Below are 21,444 nucleotides of genomic sequence, written 5' to 3'. Positions count from 1 at the left end.
AGTGAGTAACAAAGAAGAATCTGGTGAACTGGTCACATACAAGTTTCCGTTTGTTTGATGTGGGGCTGACCAAAGTTCCACATCTGCTGTCAATAAACATGGAGTCCGTTCGAAGGATGAAACTCAATCTTAACCCAGATGCAGGAAAATCTGCAGAAGCTGGAAATCCAAAGCAGCACACACAATGCTGGAGGAACTCAACAGGCCAGGCAGCATCTACGGAAAAGAGTAAACAGTCAATGTTTTGGACTGAGATCCTTCATCAGGACTGGAAAAAAAGATGAGAAGTCAGAGTAAGAAGGTGGGAGGAGGGGAGGAAGAAGTACAAGGTGACGGGTGATAGATGAAACTGGGAGGGGTGGTAAATTTGATTGGTTGAAGAGATAAAGAGTTGGAGGAAGGGAAATTTGATAGGAGAGTGTAGAAGACACTGGGGAAAAAGGGAAGGAGGAGCAGCACCAGAGGAAAGTGATGAGCAGTTGAAGAGATAAGGTAAAAATGTATCTTTTCCCTAGAAGCTGCCCTGCCTGCTGAGTTCCTCCAGTATTTTGTGTATGTTGCTTAACCCAGTTGTTGTCCAAAATCTCTTTCTCTATCCTGATAAGTTTTTGAGTCTGTTTATATTCACATGTCAATCTGCTGAAATGCTTGCCTTTAATCATAAAACTGTGATAATAACTCCAAGGTTTTGCCATAGTAATTAGATACACCATGAGTCATTCTTCAAGATGCAATCGAGACTGACTAGGGAAGGCAAAAACAGTATAGAAGCAAATGAGAGGGCATACAGTTAGCAAGAAGGTAGATGATTGGGAAACTTCTCAAAACAGAAGACAAATAAAAAAAAAACAATAAGGACAGAAAGATGAAACATGAAGATCCAGTAGCTAATACTATAAAAGAGAAAAACAGATATTTTTTCATATACATCGAGAATAAAAAATAGACAAGAAAGGTCATTCAACTACTGGAAAATTATGCTAGAAAGTTAGTAATGGGGAAATGGCTATGGTCCAGTACCAATTACCTCCACAATGATGGAGAGGTTGGAGATGAAACATATCAACTCCTGCCTGACAAATGAATTGGATCCATTCCAAATTGCCTACTGGAGCAACAGGTCCACAGCAGATGCCATCTCACCGGCTTGGCTTTTCACTCAACCCTAGAACATCTGGACAGCAAAAATGCATATATCACCAGGTTCTTTATTGGATACATCTTGGCACTCAGTGCCATCATCCTCTCAAAATTAATCGATAAGCTTCAAGATCTTGGTTTCAATATCCCCTTGTGCAATTGGATCATTAATTTTCTCACTTGCAAACCTCAGTCAATTTGGATTGGCAACAACATCTCTACAATCTTCATCAGCACTGGTGCATCATAAAGCTTTGTGCTTAGCCTCTTGCTCTACTTGCTAGAGGCAGCACATTTATTTCCTTAAGAGTCTGGAAAGATTTGGCATGACATCTAAAACTTCGCCAGACTTCTCTAGATGGGTGGTGGAGCCTGGTATGGAAGCACCAATGCCCTTGAATGGAAAGTCCTGCAAAAAGTAGTGGCTCAGTCCGTAAGAAGTAAACCCTTCCCACTATTGAGAACATCTACACAAAGTACTGTCATTCATCATCAGGCACTTCCACCACCCAAGCCATGCTCTCTTCTCACTGCTGCCATCAGGAAGAAGGTACAGGAGCCTCAGGACTCACACCACCAGGTTCAGGGACAGTTATTATCCCTCAGCCATCAGGCTCTTGAACCAAAATTGATAACTTCACTCAACATCACTTGCCCCATCACTGATATGTTCTCACAACCCATAGACTCAATTTCAAGGACTCTTCTTCTCATATTCTTGATATTTATTGCTTATTACTATTAATTATTGTTGTTGCTATTATTATTCCTTTCTGTATTTGCACAATCCGCTGTCTTTTGCACACTGATTGAAGACCCAAGATGGTGCGTTTTTTCATTTATTCTATTATGGATTTATGGAGTATGCCTGCAAGAAAATGTATATCGTGATGTATATGTACGTTGATAATAAATTTACTTTGAACTATGAACTTTGAACTAATGATATTCTATAGGGGTCGGAGTTGGGTCCATATTTTTCACATTATATGTTAATGATCTGGATGGCAGAACTGATGGCTCTATAGTTGAGGTTGTAGATGGAGTAGCAAGTAGTGCTGAGGAAGCAGGGAATCTACAGAAGGACTTGGATAGGTTGGACCAATGAGCAATGAAGTAACAGATGGATTGCGGAAGAGGTAAGTGTATGTTCATCCACTTTGGAGGAGGGGAAAATGGTGTTGACATTTTCAAAATGGGGAGGGAATACAGAAATCAGAGTATTAAGGGGACCTGAGGGGCCTCATACAGGATCCTCTAAAGGTTAACTTGCAAGTTGAGTTTATAGTAAGGATGATAAATGCAATGTTAGCATTCATTCTGAGACAACTAGAACTTCAAATCAAAAATGTAATATTGCCACTTTGTAAGGCATTGGTCAGATCACCTTTAAAGTATTCTGAACCCCGTTTTGAGCTCATATCTAAGGAAGGGTGTACTAGCATTGGAGAGGATCCAGAGGAAGTTTATGAGAATGATCCCAAGAAATGAAAGGGTTAATGTAATGTGAGGAGCATTTGCTGGCAATTGGCATGTACTCACTGATCTGCTCTGAATCAGAATTTGTGTATGTGTGTGTATATATATATGTATAGTGATAATGCCTTGGTTCATAATATTACTGTAATGCTGTATGAATTTCATTTTAGCAGATCTGTAAGAGCAGTCTGTTCTGCGGTTGGCCTGTTTGGGTTACTGTTGAAGATAAGGGATGATGAGGAATGCGTGCCATCCAATTGGGATGATAGAATCAGGGGGAGGTTTTCTTGGTGAGGGACCCTAAGGTTGGTCTTGGGGTTTTTTTGGTTCAGCGGGAAATGAAGAGAGGAGACGCTGGGGAGGACTGGTCATAGCATGCGATCTGGTGGGAGACCCGTTTGTTTGCGATGGATTGTGAGCGACGTCCGGAAGGTGGTCCGGGCGTTCATGCAGACCACAGTGCGTGAGGGACAGAGACGTTCAAGATCAGCTCCAACTTGTGCACATTTGACTGTTTAATTAGAATGGACCCTTTTCTTTTTGCTTTTCTTTACTAACCCTTTACTTAAGTTAGGATTCATAAATATAAGTCTCTTAATCTTATGTAGCATACTGTATTTTTTTTCGTGGCACTAATTTGTAACAAGGTAGCAAGTTACACAGCATCCATACAACCGGGGTTTGGGGGGTGAGGCGCATCTCAGTCTCACGAGTTTGGCGGAATCAGAGAGAGTTTTCCCCAGACTTACACAGCCAGGGCAACCAGGGTGTTCCATATATATATATGTATGTGTGTGTATATAATAAATAGATTTAAAATAATGCATAAATAATATGTATTAAAAATTGACATAGTGTCCATGGGTTCAATGTCCATTTAGAAATCGGATGGCAGAGGGGCTGAAGCTGTCCCTGAATCGCTGAGTGTGTGCCTTCTGGCTTCCGTACCTCCTTCCTGATGGTAACAATGGAAGAGGGCACGCTGTGAGTGATGGGAGTAATGGACATCACCTTTCTGAGGTACTGCTCCATGAAGATGTCTTGGTTACTGTGGAGACTAGTACCCAGGATGGAGCTGACTAATTTTACAACTTTCTGCAGCTTCTTTCAGTCCTATGCAGTAGCCTTCCCCATACCAGACAGTGATACAGCCTGTCAGAATGCTAATGCCATCCATGTACATTTATAGAGGTTTTTGAGTGTTTTAGGTGACAAACCAAATCTCTTCAAACTCCCAAAGAAATATAGCTGTTGTCTTGCCTTCTTTATAGTTGCATCGATATGTTGGGACCAGGTTAGGTCCTCAAAGTTCGACACCCAGCAACATGGAACTACTCACTCTCTCCATTTCTGATCCCTCTGAGGACTGGTGCATGTTACCTCATCTTACTCTTCTTGAAGTCTATAATCAGCTCTTTTGTCTTACTGACATTGAGTACAAGGTTGTTGCTGAAACACCACTCAGCTAGTTGGTATATCTTGATCGTATACACCCTCTCATATCCATCTCTGATTTTACCAACAATGCTTGTATCATCAGCGAATTTATAAATGGCATTTTAGCTATACTTATCCACACAGAGGTTTGCCAGTGTTGATAATCAGGGAGGAGGAGATGTATCACCAATCAACTCAGATTATGGATTTCTGGTCTGGAAGCTGAGGAACCAATTGCAGAGAGAGGTACAGAGGCCCAGGTTCTGTAGCTTGTCGAATGATGTGTGTCGGAATGATGGTATTAAATGCTGAGCTATTGTCAACAAACAGTATGCTGACATAGATGTATTGTCCAGGTGATCTTAAGGTCGTGTGACTAATTTAACTATTTGATATGCATCACATACTTTATGTAATTGATTTACTTTTTTTTATCATGTATTGCATTGTACTGTTGCCACTGTTTACCAAATTTCACGACATATGCTGATGATATTAAACTTGATTCTGTTTCTGAAGACGCATTGAGATTGTGTCTGCCATAGACCTATTGTGACAATAGGCACATTGTTGTGGGTCCATGTCCTTGCTAAGGCAGCAGTTCATTTTAGCCATGACCAGCCTCTCAAAGCATTTCATCACTATAGATATGAGTGCTACTGGGCGATAGTCTTTAAGGCAGCTCATACTACCTTTCCTGGGAACTGGTATAACTGTGCCTTTTTGAAGCAAGTGAGAACTTCCAGTCATAACAGTGAGAGGTTGAAAATGTCCTTGAATACTCCCACCAGTTGGTTGGCACAAGTTTTCAGAGGCTTACCAGTACTCCATCGAGGCCTGGCACCCTGCGAGGGTTCACCCTCCTTAGAGGCAGCCTGACATCAGCCTATGAGACAAAGACCACAGGATCATCAGGTGCAGCAGAGATCTTCACAGCTGTAGTTATATCCTCCCTTTCAATGCCAGCATAGAAGGCGCTGAGCTCATCTGGTAGTAAAGCGTTGCTGCCACTCATGATGTTGGGTTTCACCTTGTAGGAAGTAAGGGCCTGCAAATCCTGCCAGAGTTGATGTGCATCTGATGTCACCTCCAACCTCACTGAGAATTGTCTCTTCACACTCTGTAGGTTATACCTCGTTTTCTTGTACAGACCTGGATCATCAGACTTAAATGCCACAGATCTAGCCCTCAGCTGACTATGAACCTTCTGGTTCATCCATGGCTTTTGGTTTGGGAATGTACGGCAGGTTTTCATAGACACACACTCATCCACACATGTTTTTATTGAATTCAGTACATAGTCATCCAAATTCGAAGAGGAATCCCTGAATACATTCCAGTCCACTGATTTAAAACAGTCCTGTAGGCGCTCCTGTGTTTCCCTTGTCCATACCTGCTTGGTCGTCGCTACTGGTGCTGCAGTCTTCAGTCTGTGCCTATACTCGGAGTAGAAGTACAGCCAGGGGCCGGCCGGTGGCGCAATGACATCAGCGCCGGACCTGGGAGCGGAGGTTCCCGGGTTCGAAACCAGTCGGGTCCGCTCCCATCCGCGCTGGGTTGAGTGTCGAGATCGCAACTGGACCTCGTAAAATAAAAGGGGAAAATACTGCAAAAATGTCTGTATGAGGATTGGCATGTCACACAGTCTCTCTCTCGCTCCGCGCCTTGTAAAAGACATCATCACGGACGCACGCACGCGCAGACGCAAACGCACACGCCAAAAAAAAACTACAGCCAGGTGGTCAGACTTTCTGAAGTGTGAGCATGGAATAGCATGATAGGCATTCTTGATGGTAATGTAACAGTGGTCCAGTGTGTTGTTCCCTCTGGTACTACAAGGGATTTGTTGATAGTAACCATTTAGTGGCTTTTTCAAGCTGGCCTGGTTAAAATCTCCCAAAATAATGGTGAAGGCATCAGGGTGTGTTGTTTTGTGCATGTTGATCATGTTGCTCAGATCATCCAGAGTCTATCTGACATTGTCCTGAGGTGGAATGTACACCGCTACCAAAATGATCGCAGAAATCTCCCGTAGCAGGTGGACAGCACTTAATTGTGAAATATTCCAGCTCTAGTGAGCCGAGTTGGGACAATACATTTGTGCCCCAAGAGGAGTTCATCATCAGGCATACACCCCCACCTCTGCTTTTAAGAGACTTGATGGTCCTATCCTGACTGTATATAAGTGACCCCGTCAATGTGAATCGCTGCATTCCGTACGGAAGGTGTTAACCAGGATTCCGTGAAACAAAGGACGCACACATTCCTAATGTCCCTCTGATACAGCACCCTAGCTCTGAGATCTTTGATTTTATTTATTAGAGGCTGCACATTTGCCAGCAAGATAGTCTGGATACAGTAGACATGGAGAGGATTTTTCCAGTCACAGCTTTGAAAGGACTGGATACAGTGGACATGGAGACGATTTTTCCAGTTGTAGGAGAGTCCCGGAACAGAGGAGACAAAAGCATGTCCCTTTAGAACATAGATGAGGAGGTTGAACGTCGTGAACCTGTGAAAGACAGTGCCGCAGATTATCTTTGGGTTTATTTAAAGTGGAGGTTAATAAGTTCTTGATTAGGAAGGGAGTCAAAGGTAATGGGCGAAAGACAGGTGATTGGACTTGAGGGAAAATAAGCTACTGACCTGTTAATTTCAACTCTACTGGATCCACTTGCACCCTTGGTAAGTGAGAATATTCCTTCCCGCACTGAGACGATACACACTCTTGCAGATTCTGAGGCCTCTCTCCCTTCCCCTCCTACTCCCTCCCTGCTGCTGGGCGAACTTTGCTGCTGAATGACTCTTGTGGGGATTGCTCTGGTTGCTCTGTTATTGGGCGCATCTGATAGAAATTAAATAAAATTCAGTGAAAGAAAACAAAACAAAAACAAAGATGATTTAAATCTGAAATAAAAGCAGAATATGCTGGAAAAGCAGGTCAGGCAGCATTGGTGAAAAGTCAACTTTATGGTCCAGAATCCATCATGAGAACTGTCTGTCGAAGGGTCTTGGAGTAGAACAGGTACTTTTCTTTTTCCACATGCTGTCTGAATGCTGAGACTTTTCCAGCAACTCCTGTTTTTATTTTTATTTTTAAATAAATTGCTGAGTTGTGTTCCATGGTGATCATCAAATTAAGAAGAGTTTGATTCCAAAAAGACAGCAATGCTGACATGGCGTAAATGGGCACCAGTATTTGGAGAGGCATTGATCATGTGGATAGTCAGAGGCTTTTTCCCAGGGCTGAAGTGGCTAGCACGAGAGGGCATGGTTTTAAGGTGTTTGGAAGCAGGTACAGAGGAGATGTCCGGGGTAGGTTTTTTTACACCGAGAGTGATGAGTGTGTGGAATGGGCTGCCGTCAATGGTGGTGGAGGCAGATATGATAGGGTCTTTTAAGAGATTCCTGAATAGGTACATGGAGCTTAGAAAAGTAGAGGGCTATGGGTAACCCTAGGTAATTTCTAAGTAAGTACATGTTCGGCACAGCATTACGGGCCAAAAGGTCTGTATTGTGCTGTAGGTTTCTCTATGTTCTATGTTTCTATACTTAAGATTAATTTATTATTGTCGAGGTTCCCAGTCAGAAAATGCTGAGCCTGAGAGAAGAATAGAGGTACAGAAGTTTTAGGTTAATAGAACTACGACAGCAGCTGAACTATGGGATTTGGAAATACTGTTTCAAGTTTGTGAAGATAATTTGAGAAGTCAAATCAGGAAGTTCGCATCCTGCGCTGCAAGGTACATTTCATCAATGAGTATTTGAAGCTTAGGTTTTGGACCATTACAAAATAATCCAATGACTCAGTGAAAGGATGCTTGTTCCTCTGTTAATGATTGAAGGAAGATTGATTACAGAGAGTTCCTCAGTGGTGGTTAAATGTGCCAGTTGCATAGTTTGCTGAAGGGAAATGTAATGTGAGAGTGAACAGAGAGAAAGCTGAGTCAGTTAAATGACAACAGAGACAATGTAGGAAACAACATGAAACCTGAGATGTTTTCTTGGACAGGCCACTAAAATCATAAGCACAATATTCTCGGGGGTTAAGATCAGAGAGCAACTTTCATAGCAAGGGCATTACAGAGGGTCACTTTGTATTAGTGAGATCACATCTGGAGTGATGTACTGTTTTGTCATTCCCATTTCAATTATTGTTGGATCTAGAAATCAGAACTGAGCGTAAGGGAATAGAAAGACATTAGTTTGTGATTTATTCTGGGTATCTGTGCACATATTTATATCCCATTAGTCCTGTATTTTGAAAGTTGAAGGCCATGATTTTTCATGCAGCATTTTCATTTTAATTTTAGGGTGGTGTTTACTGGTTAAATTTAATAGATTATTTCTGTACTGGATGGATTCTCATTGCAATCGCCCTGCTGGAACTCATTGGTCTAAGCTGGATTTACGGTAAGTATGGTGTTGAGCTAAGAAGGAAAAAAAAAACAATGAAACTAAACCAAATAATTAAATTCCAGACATCATACTGACCATTGAAAACAAATAAGCTGGGCGTTCTGATGTACATTTCCCTTTTATCTAAAGATTGTTGGTCAGGAAAAAAAAAACTCTTCCTCACAAGGCCATAGTGAGACAGGAGAAGGAAGCAGCCGCACACCCACTGAACTTGCTCCGTTCGTTTACCCCAATGGTCAGTAGAATGCGGTTGTGGTTCCCCTGTCTGAGGAAGGATGCATGTGCCTGGGAGGGAGAATAATGAGCACTTACTAGATCGATTCCTGAGACAATGAATTTCATAGGGCATGCCATTGACCTGATCCATCAGCTCTGTTTCTCCCCCCAAAGCTGCTGTGTATTTCTAGTGTTATCTGTAATTATTTCAGATTCCTAGCATCTGTTGCGTTTTGCTTTTGGATTGTCATTTGTCACCCAGAATTTAAGAGAATGAGTTGAGCTCATTGAAACATAGAGGAGCTGGGCAGGGTAGGTGCTGAGTGGATATTCCTCCGAGAAGGAGAATACAAGGTTTGATGTTTCAAGAAAGCGGTCACCAGTTGTCAGAGATGCAGAATGATATTTCATCACTCATAAGGCTGTATCCTTACCTCAATGTCCTGTAGATAATTTCCAGTGTCCAGTGCCCTGGGCATAATTTTAAGGTGATTGGATGAAAGTACAGAGAGGAATATCAGAGGTATGTTTTCTACACAGTGTGTAGATCTGTTGTCGTTACCTTGTAAGTGTCTGGAGTACCCTGCCAATAGTGTAGTAGGGGTAGTTAAGAAACTCTTTGTCACAACCATGGATTTGGCAGTGCAGCAGATACAGCAATTGCGCTTGCGAATATGCACGTGTCAGCTGATTATTACTTCATTGTGATGGTATTTAACTCCATTCATTCCATCATAGTTTTTGTCAAGAATTGGACGCAGCAACACTTCGCTGCCTGCATTCCGCCTTGCCTGAGAAATTGGACTGTCGAGTCAATTGACTCTGAAGACTAGCGGTATTCGTTTTATCTTTAGTTGTTTTTTTCAGCCACAGTGTAGGCTTCATTTTCCATTTGAGAGTTTTAGTTAACAGCCTTGTTTGGCCTAGAGTTTATTGTTTTCTTTTCCCTTGAACTCTGTTCGCATTAAAGTCTGTGTACTATTCATCTGCTTCAGTGTCTCTCACTCCGCACTTGGGCCATATCTGCACTGGGTGACACTCTTAGATTGGCACATCGATAATAGACAAGTAGAGGGCTATGTAGGAGGGCAAGGTTAGATTGACCTTAGAGTGTGTATAAAGGTCAGCACTACATCATGGGCAGCAGGACCTGTACTGTGCTATAGTGTTCGAGATGAGTATTGCCGGAGCTTCACTCAGAATGCAGAGAATTTGATCACATTCCCAATCTGTGTTTCATAGCTAATAGAAGAAGCTTTTCAGTCACTCACCAGAGGATATCCACTTCTGACCTGCTCTCCTTCCAGGGTTAGGATTATGTGGCAGGTCCAGATGAGCTTCTGGTCACTGCTGGCACCATATTCAAGGTAATGACAACAGATCTTTGGATATGGAGATGATGCCAGAAGATAGGAATAAGACTCATGACCAACCACAGCAGATTGAAGACTAGCCACTGCTTCCATTTATCATTTTCGCTGAAAATGCAGGGAAAATGGGAATGGCAGCAACAATGTTAAATGACTGGATCAGTGATCCAGAACTTGAACAAAGCATCTGGAGAAAAATGTTTAACTTCCACCATGGCTTCAGCAAATCATCATTTGGTTAATTAAGTGAGAATAATGAAAGAAAGCATCCAGCTGGTTAATATGCTTTGGGGAAGAGAATTTGGTACCCTGACTGATCCCAGTTTATGGCTCCAAATTCACGGCAGTGAGATGATACTTAAATTGCCTTGGCTACTTCAAATCACTATAACTTCAATGTTACAACATTTAAGCACGAGGAGGTGATTCACCATCACCTTCTCAACAACTGTGAAAGACGAGCTTTAAATGCTGACACTTCCAGCAGCATCTAGACATCATGAGAAATAAGTAATCGAGTTTTTCTGATTTCCTGCTGCCCACAGGGGTAAACAGATTCATCAAGGATATTGAGATGATGATTGGAGAAAGGAATTGTCTCTTCTGGCTGTGGTGGAGAGTCTGCTGGTGTTTCATCTCGCCATGCATTCTGCTGGTAAGAGTTCACATCTGGCACTGATTTAAACTTAAGATAACCCAATCTCAGAATTTCTGAACTTTGTGAAATCATTTAAACAGGCAATATTAACCTGGTCCTTAGCAACATTTGCTCCTCCATCATATGGACCCATTGAGTACCCCGTCTGGGCAACACTATTTTGCTGGATTTTGATCATCCTGTGCATTATGTGGATCCCTGTCATTGCCATTGTGAGAGTTGCCCAAGCCGAGGGCTCAACATTGTCCCAGGTGAGTGAACATCTTGAAATCTTTCAAAGAATAAATCCATGAAATGAGGCTGAGGGTGATGTTTTACGCACTGGATTGATTGACACAGTGCAAATGCTGGATCAAGGCATAGAAACATAGAAACATAGAAAATAGGTGTAGGAGTAGGCCATTCGGCCCTTCGAGCCTGCACCGCCATTCAGTTTGATCATGGTTGATCATCCAACTCAGAACCCTGTACCAGCCTTCCCTCCATACCCCCCGATCCCTTTAGCCACAAGGGCCATATCTAACTCCCTCTTAAATATAGCCAATGAACTGGCCTCAACTGTTACCTGTGGCAGAGAATTCCACAGATTCACCACTCTCTGTGTGAAGAAGTTTTTCCTCATCTCAGTCCTAAAAGGCTTCCCCTTTATCCTCAAACTGTGACCCCTCCTTTGGACTTCCCAACATGGATGGCGGTTGGTAATATCTATGGACTTTTAGGATTGTTGGGATTTGAGTAAGTATTCAGGTTGTTCAGCAGAAGTGTATAAACCCACGCGGTCGCAGTGTGGTTGGGGCTGAGCTGAAAACCCCAGTTAACTCTTCAGCTCTTTCTTATGGTTGACATAAATGGGTCCATTGGTGGCCATCCTTGGGTCTTCATCTTCAAAGAGAGGAGGAAGGGATGATTCAAAGAGATGTCCAAGATGCCAGGAAGGACACAAAGTGGTGGACGGAAGAGCTTTGGCCAAGAAAGCCCATCCAACTAGAGTTAAGGGAGCAGTCACTGAACAATTCTGTCTTCAGATATTCCCATTCCCCAGCCAAGAGGTGGCAGAGGTGTTCCTCATGCTTCAGCCTCAACTGAGCCTTCTCTGTCCTCTGCCTGACCACAGTCACCATGAACTCTGGTTTATTGAGTTCACCTGCCGGCATGCAGCCCAGGGGTGACAGAGGCTCTCTAACCAAGAGGTGGATCACCCTCAGGTGTTTTGGTAGCCATCAGCAGAATGTGGGATTCACAAAGGAGGGAGGTTCTCCGTGATGGAGGGGTAATCGACTGTGCTCAATCGCATTAACTGCTCCAAGGTCAAATGTGGAACAACACAGAAGCAGAAAAGATCTGTCTCCCTCCATCTGCTGTTTTTGTGCACTCCCAGCAGATCCTTCCAGATGAGTTTGCCTCAGAGTCATCTCATTAAAGTTCATGAAATGTATTTCAGCTGACAATGTATGAATTAGTCAGGACATGGAGTCACACTTTATATAAAGTCAAATCTTGATTAAATCTCACCAAGGTTTTGAAGTAGTCACCGATAGTTACAAGTCTCAGAGACCCAGGGTATGAGAATGTCAAGAATGGCAATCACCCAGAGACCCTGCATACGAAGGATCTCAAGCACCCTGATCCCCATGGTATGAGAAATCTAAACCACTCTGCTAGTCAGAAAGGGATAGTTGGGAATGTCAGGGGTATAACAAAATGGGCTTAGTATGAGGTAGGTGTTTGACGATTGTAGCAAACTCAATGGGCTGAAGGCCTGGTTCAGTACTGCATGACCTCATGGTTTCTACTCTGTAACATTTCTCTAATCCTGTGGAGAGCTATTTATCAGAGGAAAAAATAATTAGCTGGTAGAGAACTGTGATCTGGATGCCCTAGTTTTGGCATAAAGCATGTTGCTAAGTTCATTTGACATCAGCTATTGCAATACTTTGAGCCGTAATAAGATAAGATAAAACTTTATTTATCCTGAAGGACTTTATTGTTAAAAGGTTGCTCAATCAGAAATATATACTTTAAAATACAAAATGTAAGCATTGAGGTATGAAAAGTACAAAATGTGCATTAAAAAGTAATAGTGCACAATACAGATGAAACCATACAGTTATACAGTTAAGGAGAAGGAATTGTAGAGCCTTATAGCCACAGGGAGAAAGGATCTCCTGTGGCATTCAGTGGTACACCTCGGTGGAATCAGTCTGTTACTAATGGTGCTCCTCTGTTTGTCCAGTATGTCATGGAGGGGTTGAGAGGGATTGTCTATAATGCTCCGTAGCTTCTGTAGCATCCTCTCTCAGACACAACCACCAGGGAATCCAGTTCCACCCCTAGAACAGAACCAGCCTTCCTGATGAGCTTATCAATTCTCCTTCACCAGCTGTACTCACCCTGCTGCCCCTGCGTAGAACAGTACTGCAGATGTTGAATGACTGGAAATACAGCCAGCTCTGTCCCTTCTTGTAGTCCAGTCCAGTTTATTATCCAGGTGAGTTTCCAGTTATTTGTAGTCCCAGATGACTTCCACATCTGTTCCCTTGATGGAGGTAGGAACACAAGGTGTTTTCACCTTGCTGAAGTCCACCAACAGCTGCTTTGTCTTAGAGCTGAGCTGAGCTGCAGGCGATTCAGCCCACACCGCTCAAAAAGTTGCCCACCACTCTTCTTCAATTGATTAGTGTCTTCTCTGCCTGTGTATTGCCTGGCCAAACCCTGGAGTCATATAGTACAGGCCATGCTGACCATCAAGCAAACATCTTACACTAAACACACATTTTTTAAGAAGTTCTTTACAATCCTTTCAACTCCCTGGGTTTTGCCACTCACCTACACGTTAGTGACAATTTACAGTGCCCAGTCATCATATCCATCTACTAGTCTTTAGGGCGTGTAAGGAGACTGGACCATTCCAAGTAAACGCAGAGTCAGAGGGAAAACATGCAAATTCCACATAATTAGCACTGGATTGAACCTGGATCACTGGACCTGGGTGGTCGCAATTTTACCAGCTATGTGCTGTGTGAAGTTGCAGTTTAAACCTGGGAGTGTAATATTTCAGAAGGATAGATAAATATAATTAGAATTGTGGGCTTTATCTTGTTTGGAATTAATATTCAGAAACCTCCAAATAGAATTAGAAAACTTCTTACTTTCCTTTCCACAGAAAGTCGCTGCCGCTTGTTCCTCAGCTCCTGACTGGGGTCCATACTTGGAACAACACAGAGGAGAAAGATATAGGAACAAGGCTGATTCTGCAGAAGTTCCTAACCAAATGCAATTTCTTCCAACTAAAAGAGAAACATTTGAGGAAATTCCATTTAATTTTGTAAGCAATGGTTTTGAAGATCTATAGCTCTTCTGTAAATTCAGCGAGAGATCTGCAGGACTGTCAGCCCCTCATTGGAATACATATAAAGATAAAGATTAGCTTTATTTGTCGCATGTACATCAAAAGATACAGTGAAATTTTTTGTTTGTGTCAAATCAAATCAGCAAGGATTGAAAGTGTCACCACACTTGTGGCACCAACATAATATGCCCACAGCTCACTCACATGAAGCATACAGTGGTGTTCGAAAGTTTGTGAACCCTGTAGAATTTACTTTATTTCTGCAGAAGTATGACCTAAAATGTGATCAGGTATTTACTCAGTCCTAAAACTAGATAAAGAGAACCAATTAAATAAATAACACAAAAAATTGCACTTATTCATTTATTTATTGAGAAAAATGATCCAATATTACATGTATTTGTTCGAAAGAGTGTGTGAACCTTTGCTTTCAGTAACTGGTGTGACCCCTTGTGCAGAAATTACTTCAACCAAACATTTCCAGTAACTGTTGATCAGTCCTGCACAGCGGCTTGGAGGAATTTTAGGACATTCCTCCGTACAAAACTGCTTCAACACTGATGATGGTGGGCTTCCTTGCATGAACTCCTTCCACAACATTTCTATAGGATTAAGGTCAGGACTTTGACTCGGCACAAAACTTATTCTTTTTAAACTATCCTGTTGTTGATTTACTCTTGTCTTTTGGATCATTGGCTTGTTGTATTATCAAACTTCTATTCAGCTTCAGGTGATGGACAGCTACCCTGACATTCTCCTGTAAAATGTCCTGTTACAATTTTGAATTCATTGTTCCCTCAATGACTGCAAGCTATCCAGGTCCTGAGGCAGCAAAGCAGCCCCACACCATGCTGCTCCTTCCACCGTGCTCCACAGTTCACTGTTGGGATGAGGTCTCGGTGTTGGTGTGCAGTGCCCTTTTTCCTCCAAACACAGCAATGTGCATTTCTGCCAAAAAGTTCAATTTTTGTCTCATCTGTCCACAGAACGTTGTCTCAGAAGTGTTTTGGAACATCCAGGTGGTCTTTCGCAAACTTGAGACATGCAGCAATATATTGTTTTGTTGGAGAGCAGTGATTTCTTCCTTGGTTTCTTGTTCAATGCTTTTCTTAAAGTGGACACATAAACAGAGACTTTAGCAAGTTCAAGAGATTTTTGCAGGTCTTTTGCTGTTACCCTTGGATTCTTTTTCACCTCCTTCAACATTGCAAGTTGTGCTCTTGGTGTGATCTTTGCAGGATGCCCACTCCTAGGGAGATTAGCAATAGTACTGAATTTCCTCCATTTGTAGACAATTTCTCTTACTATGGTACGTATTTAGAAATGTTTTAGTAGCCTTTTCCAGCTTGATGTATCTCTATAATTCTTCTAAGGTCCTCTGAAAGTTGTTTTGATCGAAGCATGCTGTATATAAAAAGATCTTTCTTGAGAAGAGCAAGCTTTGTCAGTAACCTGACTTTGCGTCTTTTTATAGGGCAGGGCACCTCTACAACCCATACCTCCAATCTCATCTCATTGCTTGGAATACCTGACTCCAAATAGATTTTGAAGAAGGTATTACCCCAGAGATTCACATAGTTTTTCCAACAAATACATGTAATATTGGCAACACACACAAAATGCTGGTGGAACACAGCAGGCCAGGCAGCATCTATAAGAAGAGGTACAATCAACGTTTCAGGCCAAGACCATTCATCAGGACTAACTGAAAGAAGAGATAGTAAGAGATTTGAAAGCACACACAAAATGCTGGTGGAATGCAGCAGGCCAGGCAGCATCTATAGGAAGAGGTACAGTCGACGTTTTGGGCCGAGACCCTTTGTCAGGACTAACTGAAAGAAGAGATAGTAGTCCTGACGAAGGGTCTAGGCCCAAAATGTCGATTGTACCTTTTCCTATAGATGCTGCCTGGCCTGCTGCATTCCACCAGCATTTTGTGTGTGTCCTTAGCACATGTAATATTGGATCATTTTTCTCAATAAAAAAAGAACAAAAGTAATGTTTTTGTGTTATTTATTTAATTTGGTTCTCTTTATCTAGTTTCAGGACTTCAGTGAAGATCTGACCACATTTTAGGACATATTTATGCAAAAAGGAGAAAATTCTACAGTATTCACAAACTTTCTAGCACTTTATGTCTTTTTGGAATGTGAGGGGAAACCAGGATGCCCAGAGGAAACTCACGTGGTCACATGGAGAACGTACAAACTCCTTACAGACAGCAGCAGGAATCAAACACTGATCTTACTGCTGGCACTGAAAAGCATTATGTAACCATGACACCACCATGCTGCCAATGTCACTCCACTCCTTCAGAAGGGATGGAGACCAAAGACAGGAAATTGCAGGCCAGTTAGCCTGACTTCAGTGGTTGGTAAAATGTTGGAGTCTATTATTAAGATTGAGGTTTCAGGGTACTTGGAGGCATATGGTAAAATAAGCCAAAAACGACATTGTTTCCTTAAGAAGAAATATTGCCAGACAAATCTGTTAGAATTCTTTTAGGAAATAATAGGCAGAATAGAAAAAGAAGAGTTAGCGAATGTTGATTACTTGGATTTACAAAGGTGCTACACGTGAGGCTGCTTAACAAGATTAAAACTTATGGCATTACAAGAAAAGTTCTTGCATGGATAGAAGATTGGCTGACTGACAGAAGGCAAGGAGTGGGAATAAGGGGTCCATTTCTGGTTGGTTGTGTCATGGTCCGGATTGGGCTCCCTTTAAATTTAGCTTGTTTATGTTACGATCTGGACCGTTGATTCCCTGTTTTCCCGTGTCCCTCGACTTTGGTGATTAAAGGCAATTACCACTCGGCTGAACCGGTAGTTTATAGTCTCCGGCTTTCAGCCGTTTGGTGCGGGAGCATCTGCAAAGTCACGGCGTGCCAATGTCATCTGGCCGGAGCGAGTGCCAGTAATTCGCCTTTCTCACCGGAACAACCTTGTCAAGTTACCTCGCCAAAGCGAGCCTGCAAAATTTCCTTACCGAGTTGGGTCCGTCGGTTAACCTGCCAGAGGGAATCAAGAACCGCTGTCTCGGGCTGAGTCGAGAGCTCGCCACTACCCGGAAGCTCCAAGTCAAGTCCTGGCTCCGGGCGGCGTTCAAGTACTACGTCAAGTCCTGGCCCTGGCGGCGTTCAAGTACTACGTCAAGTCCTGGCCCTGGCGGTGTTCAAGTATCATGTCAAGTCCTGGCCTTGGCAGCGTTCAAGTACCATGTCAAGTCCTGACCCTGGCGGCGTTCAAGTACCATGTCAAGTCCTGGTCCTGGCGGCTTTCCAGTTCTGAGTCATGTCCTGGCCCTGGTGGTCTGTGATTCCTGTCCTACCCCCTTGTCTGAAACCCTTCTCTGCCCCTCTCACCTCTAGCCCTCGGCTGCAGCCCCCACCTGCACTTCAGTCTAGTTCCATCACCGGAGCTAGATAGGTACTGTCTGGTGTCCATTTGTGTCGGTCTTGTCTTGTCCTCGCCTCCGTGGGGTAAGTGAGGCCGTCTTGCCGTTGCCCCGCGGGGAGTCATGTCTTTTCTTGTCTTGTCCTTGCCTCTGTGGGGTAAGTCAGGTCGTCTTGCCGTTGCTCTGCGGAGGGTCATGAGACCCGGCCCTATGTCCTATACCCAAGGAGGGGTCCCGGCTCTCTGTTCTGTGTGTGAGTCCCGGCCCTATGTCCTGTACTCAAGGTCCCGACTCTGTGTTCTGTGTATGTGTCCATGGTTCCATGTACCTGCTCCCCGAGACGAGGGCTCTGTGTTCCCATGTTCCTCCTCTCCCTAGCCCATGTCATGCCCATGCCTGGTTCTGGGGTCCGAGCCCGAGACAAGACCCAGGTACTGGGTCCTTGCCCAGTCTCTGGCTTGGAGTCCATACCCTAGCCTCTTCATGTCTCCTCTAGTTCTGGGAGCCGATTCAGAGTCCTAGCCCAGACCCTTGGTCCCAGCCTGGTCGTAGTCCTCAGTCCTTGTCCAGTTCACTACTCCTGCTCCTGCCTTGCTCTCATGGTATCGAACAATATACTAAATCTAAGTAACCTCACAAGATGTGTCGTGCATTTAGGTCCACCCTTGCTCCCAGTGCCCCCGCCATTGTGACAGGTTGCCAGTGACTAGCGGTGTTCCACAGTAATTAGTGTTGGGACCGATACTTTTCACATTATATGTCAATGATTTGGATGATGGAATTGATGGCTTTGCTGATGATACAAAGATGGGTGGAGGGGCAAGTAGTGTTGAGAAAGCACAGAGTCTGCAGAAGGACTTGCATAAAATAGAATAGGAGATTAGATAAAGAAATAGAAGATGGACTCCAATACAGCAAAGTGTTCTGTCATGCACTTTGTAGGAAGAATAAAGGCATAGACTATTCTCTGCACAGAAATAAGGGGAAGAATGTGGCTAATAACATTGCTTTGTGAACTTGCACAGCACAATCGATGAAATTGCCTGCTTCTATGGCATGAGGAATTAATGTTACAATGAAGAACATTCAAACACGGAGAAAAATATAGTGCAAGAGAATGAGATAGTGCTTTAAATTATCAAACACTTGGCACCACACTCACTCAGACACACAGAAAGGAAGGCAAGCTAGTTGAAACCCTTGCCTTGATTGAACCTCCTGCATTAGATTAGATTATGAGGACACTCAGTCCTCGTTTATTGTCATTTAGAAATGCATGCATTAAAAAATGATACACTGTTCCTTCGGTATGATATCACAGAAACACAAGACAAACTAAGACTAAAACTGACAAAAACCACATAATTGTAACATATACTTACAACAGTGCAAAGCAATACTATAATTTGATAAGAGCAGACCATGGGCACAGTAAAAAAAAATGTCTCAAGTCACGATAGTCCCAACATCTCACACAGATGGTAGAAGGAAGAAACTCTCCCTGCCATGAGCTTCCAGCGCCACAAACTTACCGATGCAGCATCCTGTAAGCACCCGACCACAGTCCGACTCTGAGTCCGTCTGAAAATTTCGAGCCTCCAACCGGCCCTCTGACACCGAGCACCGAGCACCATCTCTGCCGAGCACTTCAACCCCGTCCCGGCTGCCAAGCAACAGGCAAAGCCGAGGATTCGGGGCCTTCCACTCCGGAGATTTCGGATCACACAGTAGTGGTGGCAGCGAAGCAGGCAGTTCAGAAGTTTCACCAGATGTTCCTCCGTGCTGTCACGTCTGCCTCCATCAAATCAGAATTGAGCACGACCTCCTACTTGACAGATTACAGATATTCATCACCGGAGAGGCCGTGCACGCTGCGTCACACCACCATCTTCTCCTCCATCCTGACACAGCTTAGTGATGTTGTTGTGTCGGAAGTAACTCAGTCCAACTCTGTACTCTCATCTTCCTGCTGACAGGAATGTGCAGTGATGGTCCAAGTTCAGAGGGAGAGACACTGAAGCAGACTGAACAGTTCACTGAGTTTCAATAAGAACTGTGCAGAACAAAAGGAAAATAAAAGTGCAGTTAACTAAGACTCTCAAACTGAAAGCTGACGCAGACACTCTGGCTCAGAAGCAGTAACTTAAAACTAAATAAGTTTTGCTCCTTTACAGTGTCAGTATTGCCTTCTTTCCTGGAATGAAGACTGAAGTAAGAAGGGAGCTTACAAGACTGAAATGAAAGGAAGGGAATTAAATACCACCACAATGAAACACTAATTGGTTGGAACATGTACACCTATGAGTGTAATTTCTGATCCTCCACTCTGACAAGGAGGGTGGAAGTCACTGGCTTGAGCATGAAAACATGGAACACTAGGTTAATCTTCATAGATAATGGCAGGCACAGTCTATAGGAGGCTCTGTTGATAGCTTTCTCTGCTATGAATGGTAGCGTGAGGCGTGGGGACAAGATCTCTTGACACCAGCCAGACTTTCTGTCCTGACTTTGGATGCCTCATCTGTTAGAATGCCCAGATTGTCCTGCTGGGCATTTTGTTTCTATATTTACAGTGGAGAAGAATTGGCCCACCTCCACATGCATTTGTAGCATTGGACCAACTGCTCAGCAGCAGAAACTTCCACGTCAATCTCTCAGTCAGGGAAGAGTGAAGGCTGAAATCGTTTTTGGCTTTCAAAGGGGGATATGCGGGTAGAGACTGATGGGAAGCTATTGTGTACAATCAGTTGGGAGCCCCAGGTCAAGTGTTTGGAAGAAACATGCCGTGCAGAATGTTCTCCAGTTCCTGATTCACTCTCTCAATGGATTGGAGCTGTAAACCTGCTGAAAGGCTGGCTGCAACTCCCAAAAGAGAGGGGAAAGCCTTCCAAAAATGGGTCATGAACTGTGGTCCTCAACCAGACACCATGTCCTGAGTGAAGCTGTGCAGCCTGAACATGTGCTGAACAGGAGGGTGGCTGCTTCAACAACTGACAGGAGTTTGGGGTGACCAATGAAGTGGGCTGCTTTGGAGAACGGGTTCACAACTGCCAGAATGTTCATGTTCCCGTCAGACGGAGGCAGACCAGTGATGAAATCCACTGAGGGGTGAGACTTGGCCAGTGAAACACAGGCAGTGGGCAGAGCAGCAGGGCACTGATGTGAGGTATTGTTCTGGTCACAGGTGGGACAGGCAGAGACAAAGTCGTGGACATCTGGGGACATAGATGGCCACCAAAATCATCTCTTTCTAAATTCCAGCAGTCTGCTGAATTGGTATATAGCCAACCAGACAGGAAGAGTGACCCACTTCAATTCTCTGGGGCACAGAGTGGCAGGGGCAAACAGGCAGTTGGGATGTCCACTACCTGGGCCTGTTGGATGGCCATCACTTCTGCTTCTATTCCCCAAATCAATGGAGCAGCAAAGCATGAGGGAGGAATGATGGGCTCTGGATTGCCATTGTCCTTGGAGATGTCAAACTGGCAGGAGAGAGCATCAGCCTTGGTATGCTTGCAGCCAGGACAGTAGTTTAGGGTGAAATGAAACTGGGGGAAGTAAATAACTTGACGACAGTTGAGTCTCTTGGCATGACAAATATAGGAGAGAATCTTGAGGCCTATCATACCAAAAAAGGGGTGGCCTTCTCCTTTCAGCCAGTGTCGCCATGCTTCCAGGGCCTCCTTGACAGCCAGACATTCTCAGTTCCCAACATTGTAGTTACACTCTGCAGGAGTCAAGCGACAGGTAAGAAAAACACAGGGGTGCAACTGATTATCTATTGAAGAGTGCAGGGAGAGTATAGCTCCATCACTGACACCAGATGCATTAACCTCGACAATGAATGAACAGAATGGGTCTGGGTGTTACAGCACTGGGGCAGTGGTGGAGCATCACTTTGGCTCTAAGAATGTTTGGTCTGCTTCACTTGTCCGTTGGAACACTGCAGGGATCTCCTTGGTGAACACACTTATGGCAGC

At 43.7% G+C, this 21,444-nt stretch overlaps 1 protein-coding gene across 2 annotated transcripts in view; it reads left to right on the top strand.

Annotated features, from left to right (window-relative positions):
• LOC134352896 (sodium- and chloride-dependent neutral and basic amino acid transporter B(0+)-like) overlaps positions 1-15,836 on the top strand; it is a 70,086-nt gene extending 54,250 nt beyond the window's left edge. For both annotated transcript variants that reach the window (XM_063060481.1, XM_063060480.1), the window contains 4 exons: positions 8,370-8,469; positions 10,607-10,716; positions 10,800-10,970; positions 13,883-15,836. In XM_063060481.1, the coding sequence (XP_062916551.1) occupies positions 8,370-8,469; positions 10,607-10,716; positions 10,800-10,970; positions 13,883-14,071 (570 nt within the window). In that variant the 3' untranslated portion in view covers positions 14,072-15,836. The remainder of the gene's footprint in view (positions 1-8,369; positions 8,470-10,606; positions 10,717-10,799; positions 10,971-13,882) is intronic.
• The last annotated feature ends 5,608 nt before the right edge of the window (positions 15,837-21,444 follow it).

Source organism: Mobula hypostoma, chromosome 10 (genome assembly GCF_963921235.1).
Source record: "Mobula hypostoma chromosome 10, sMobHyp1.1, whole genome shotgun sequence".
NCBI classification, from domain to species: Eukaryota; Metazoa; Chordata; class Chondrichthyes; order Myliobatiformes; family Myliobatidae; genus Mobula; species Mobula hypostoma.
The sequence above is the reverse complement of the archived record's forward strand: the minus strand, read 5'-3'. Positions and strand labels throughout refer to the sequence as shown.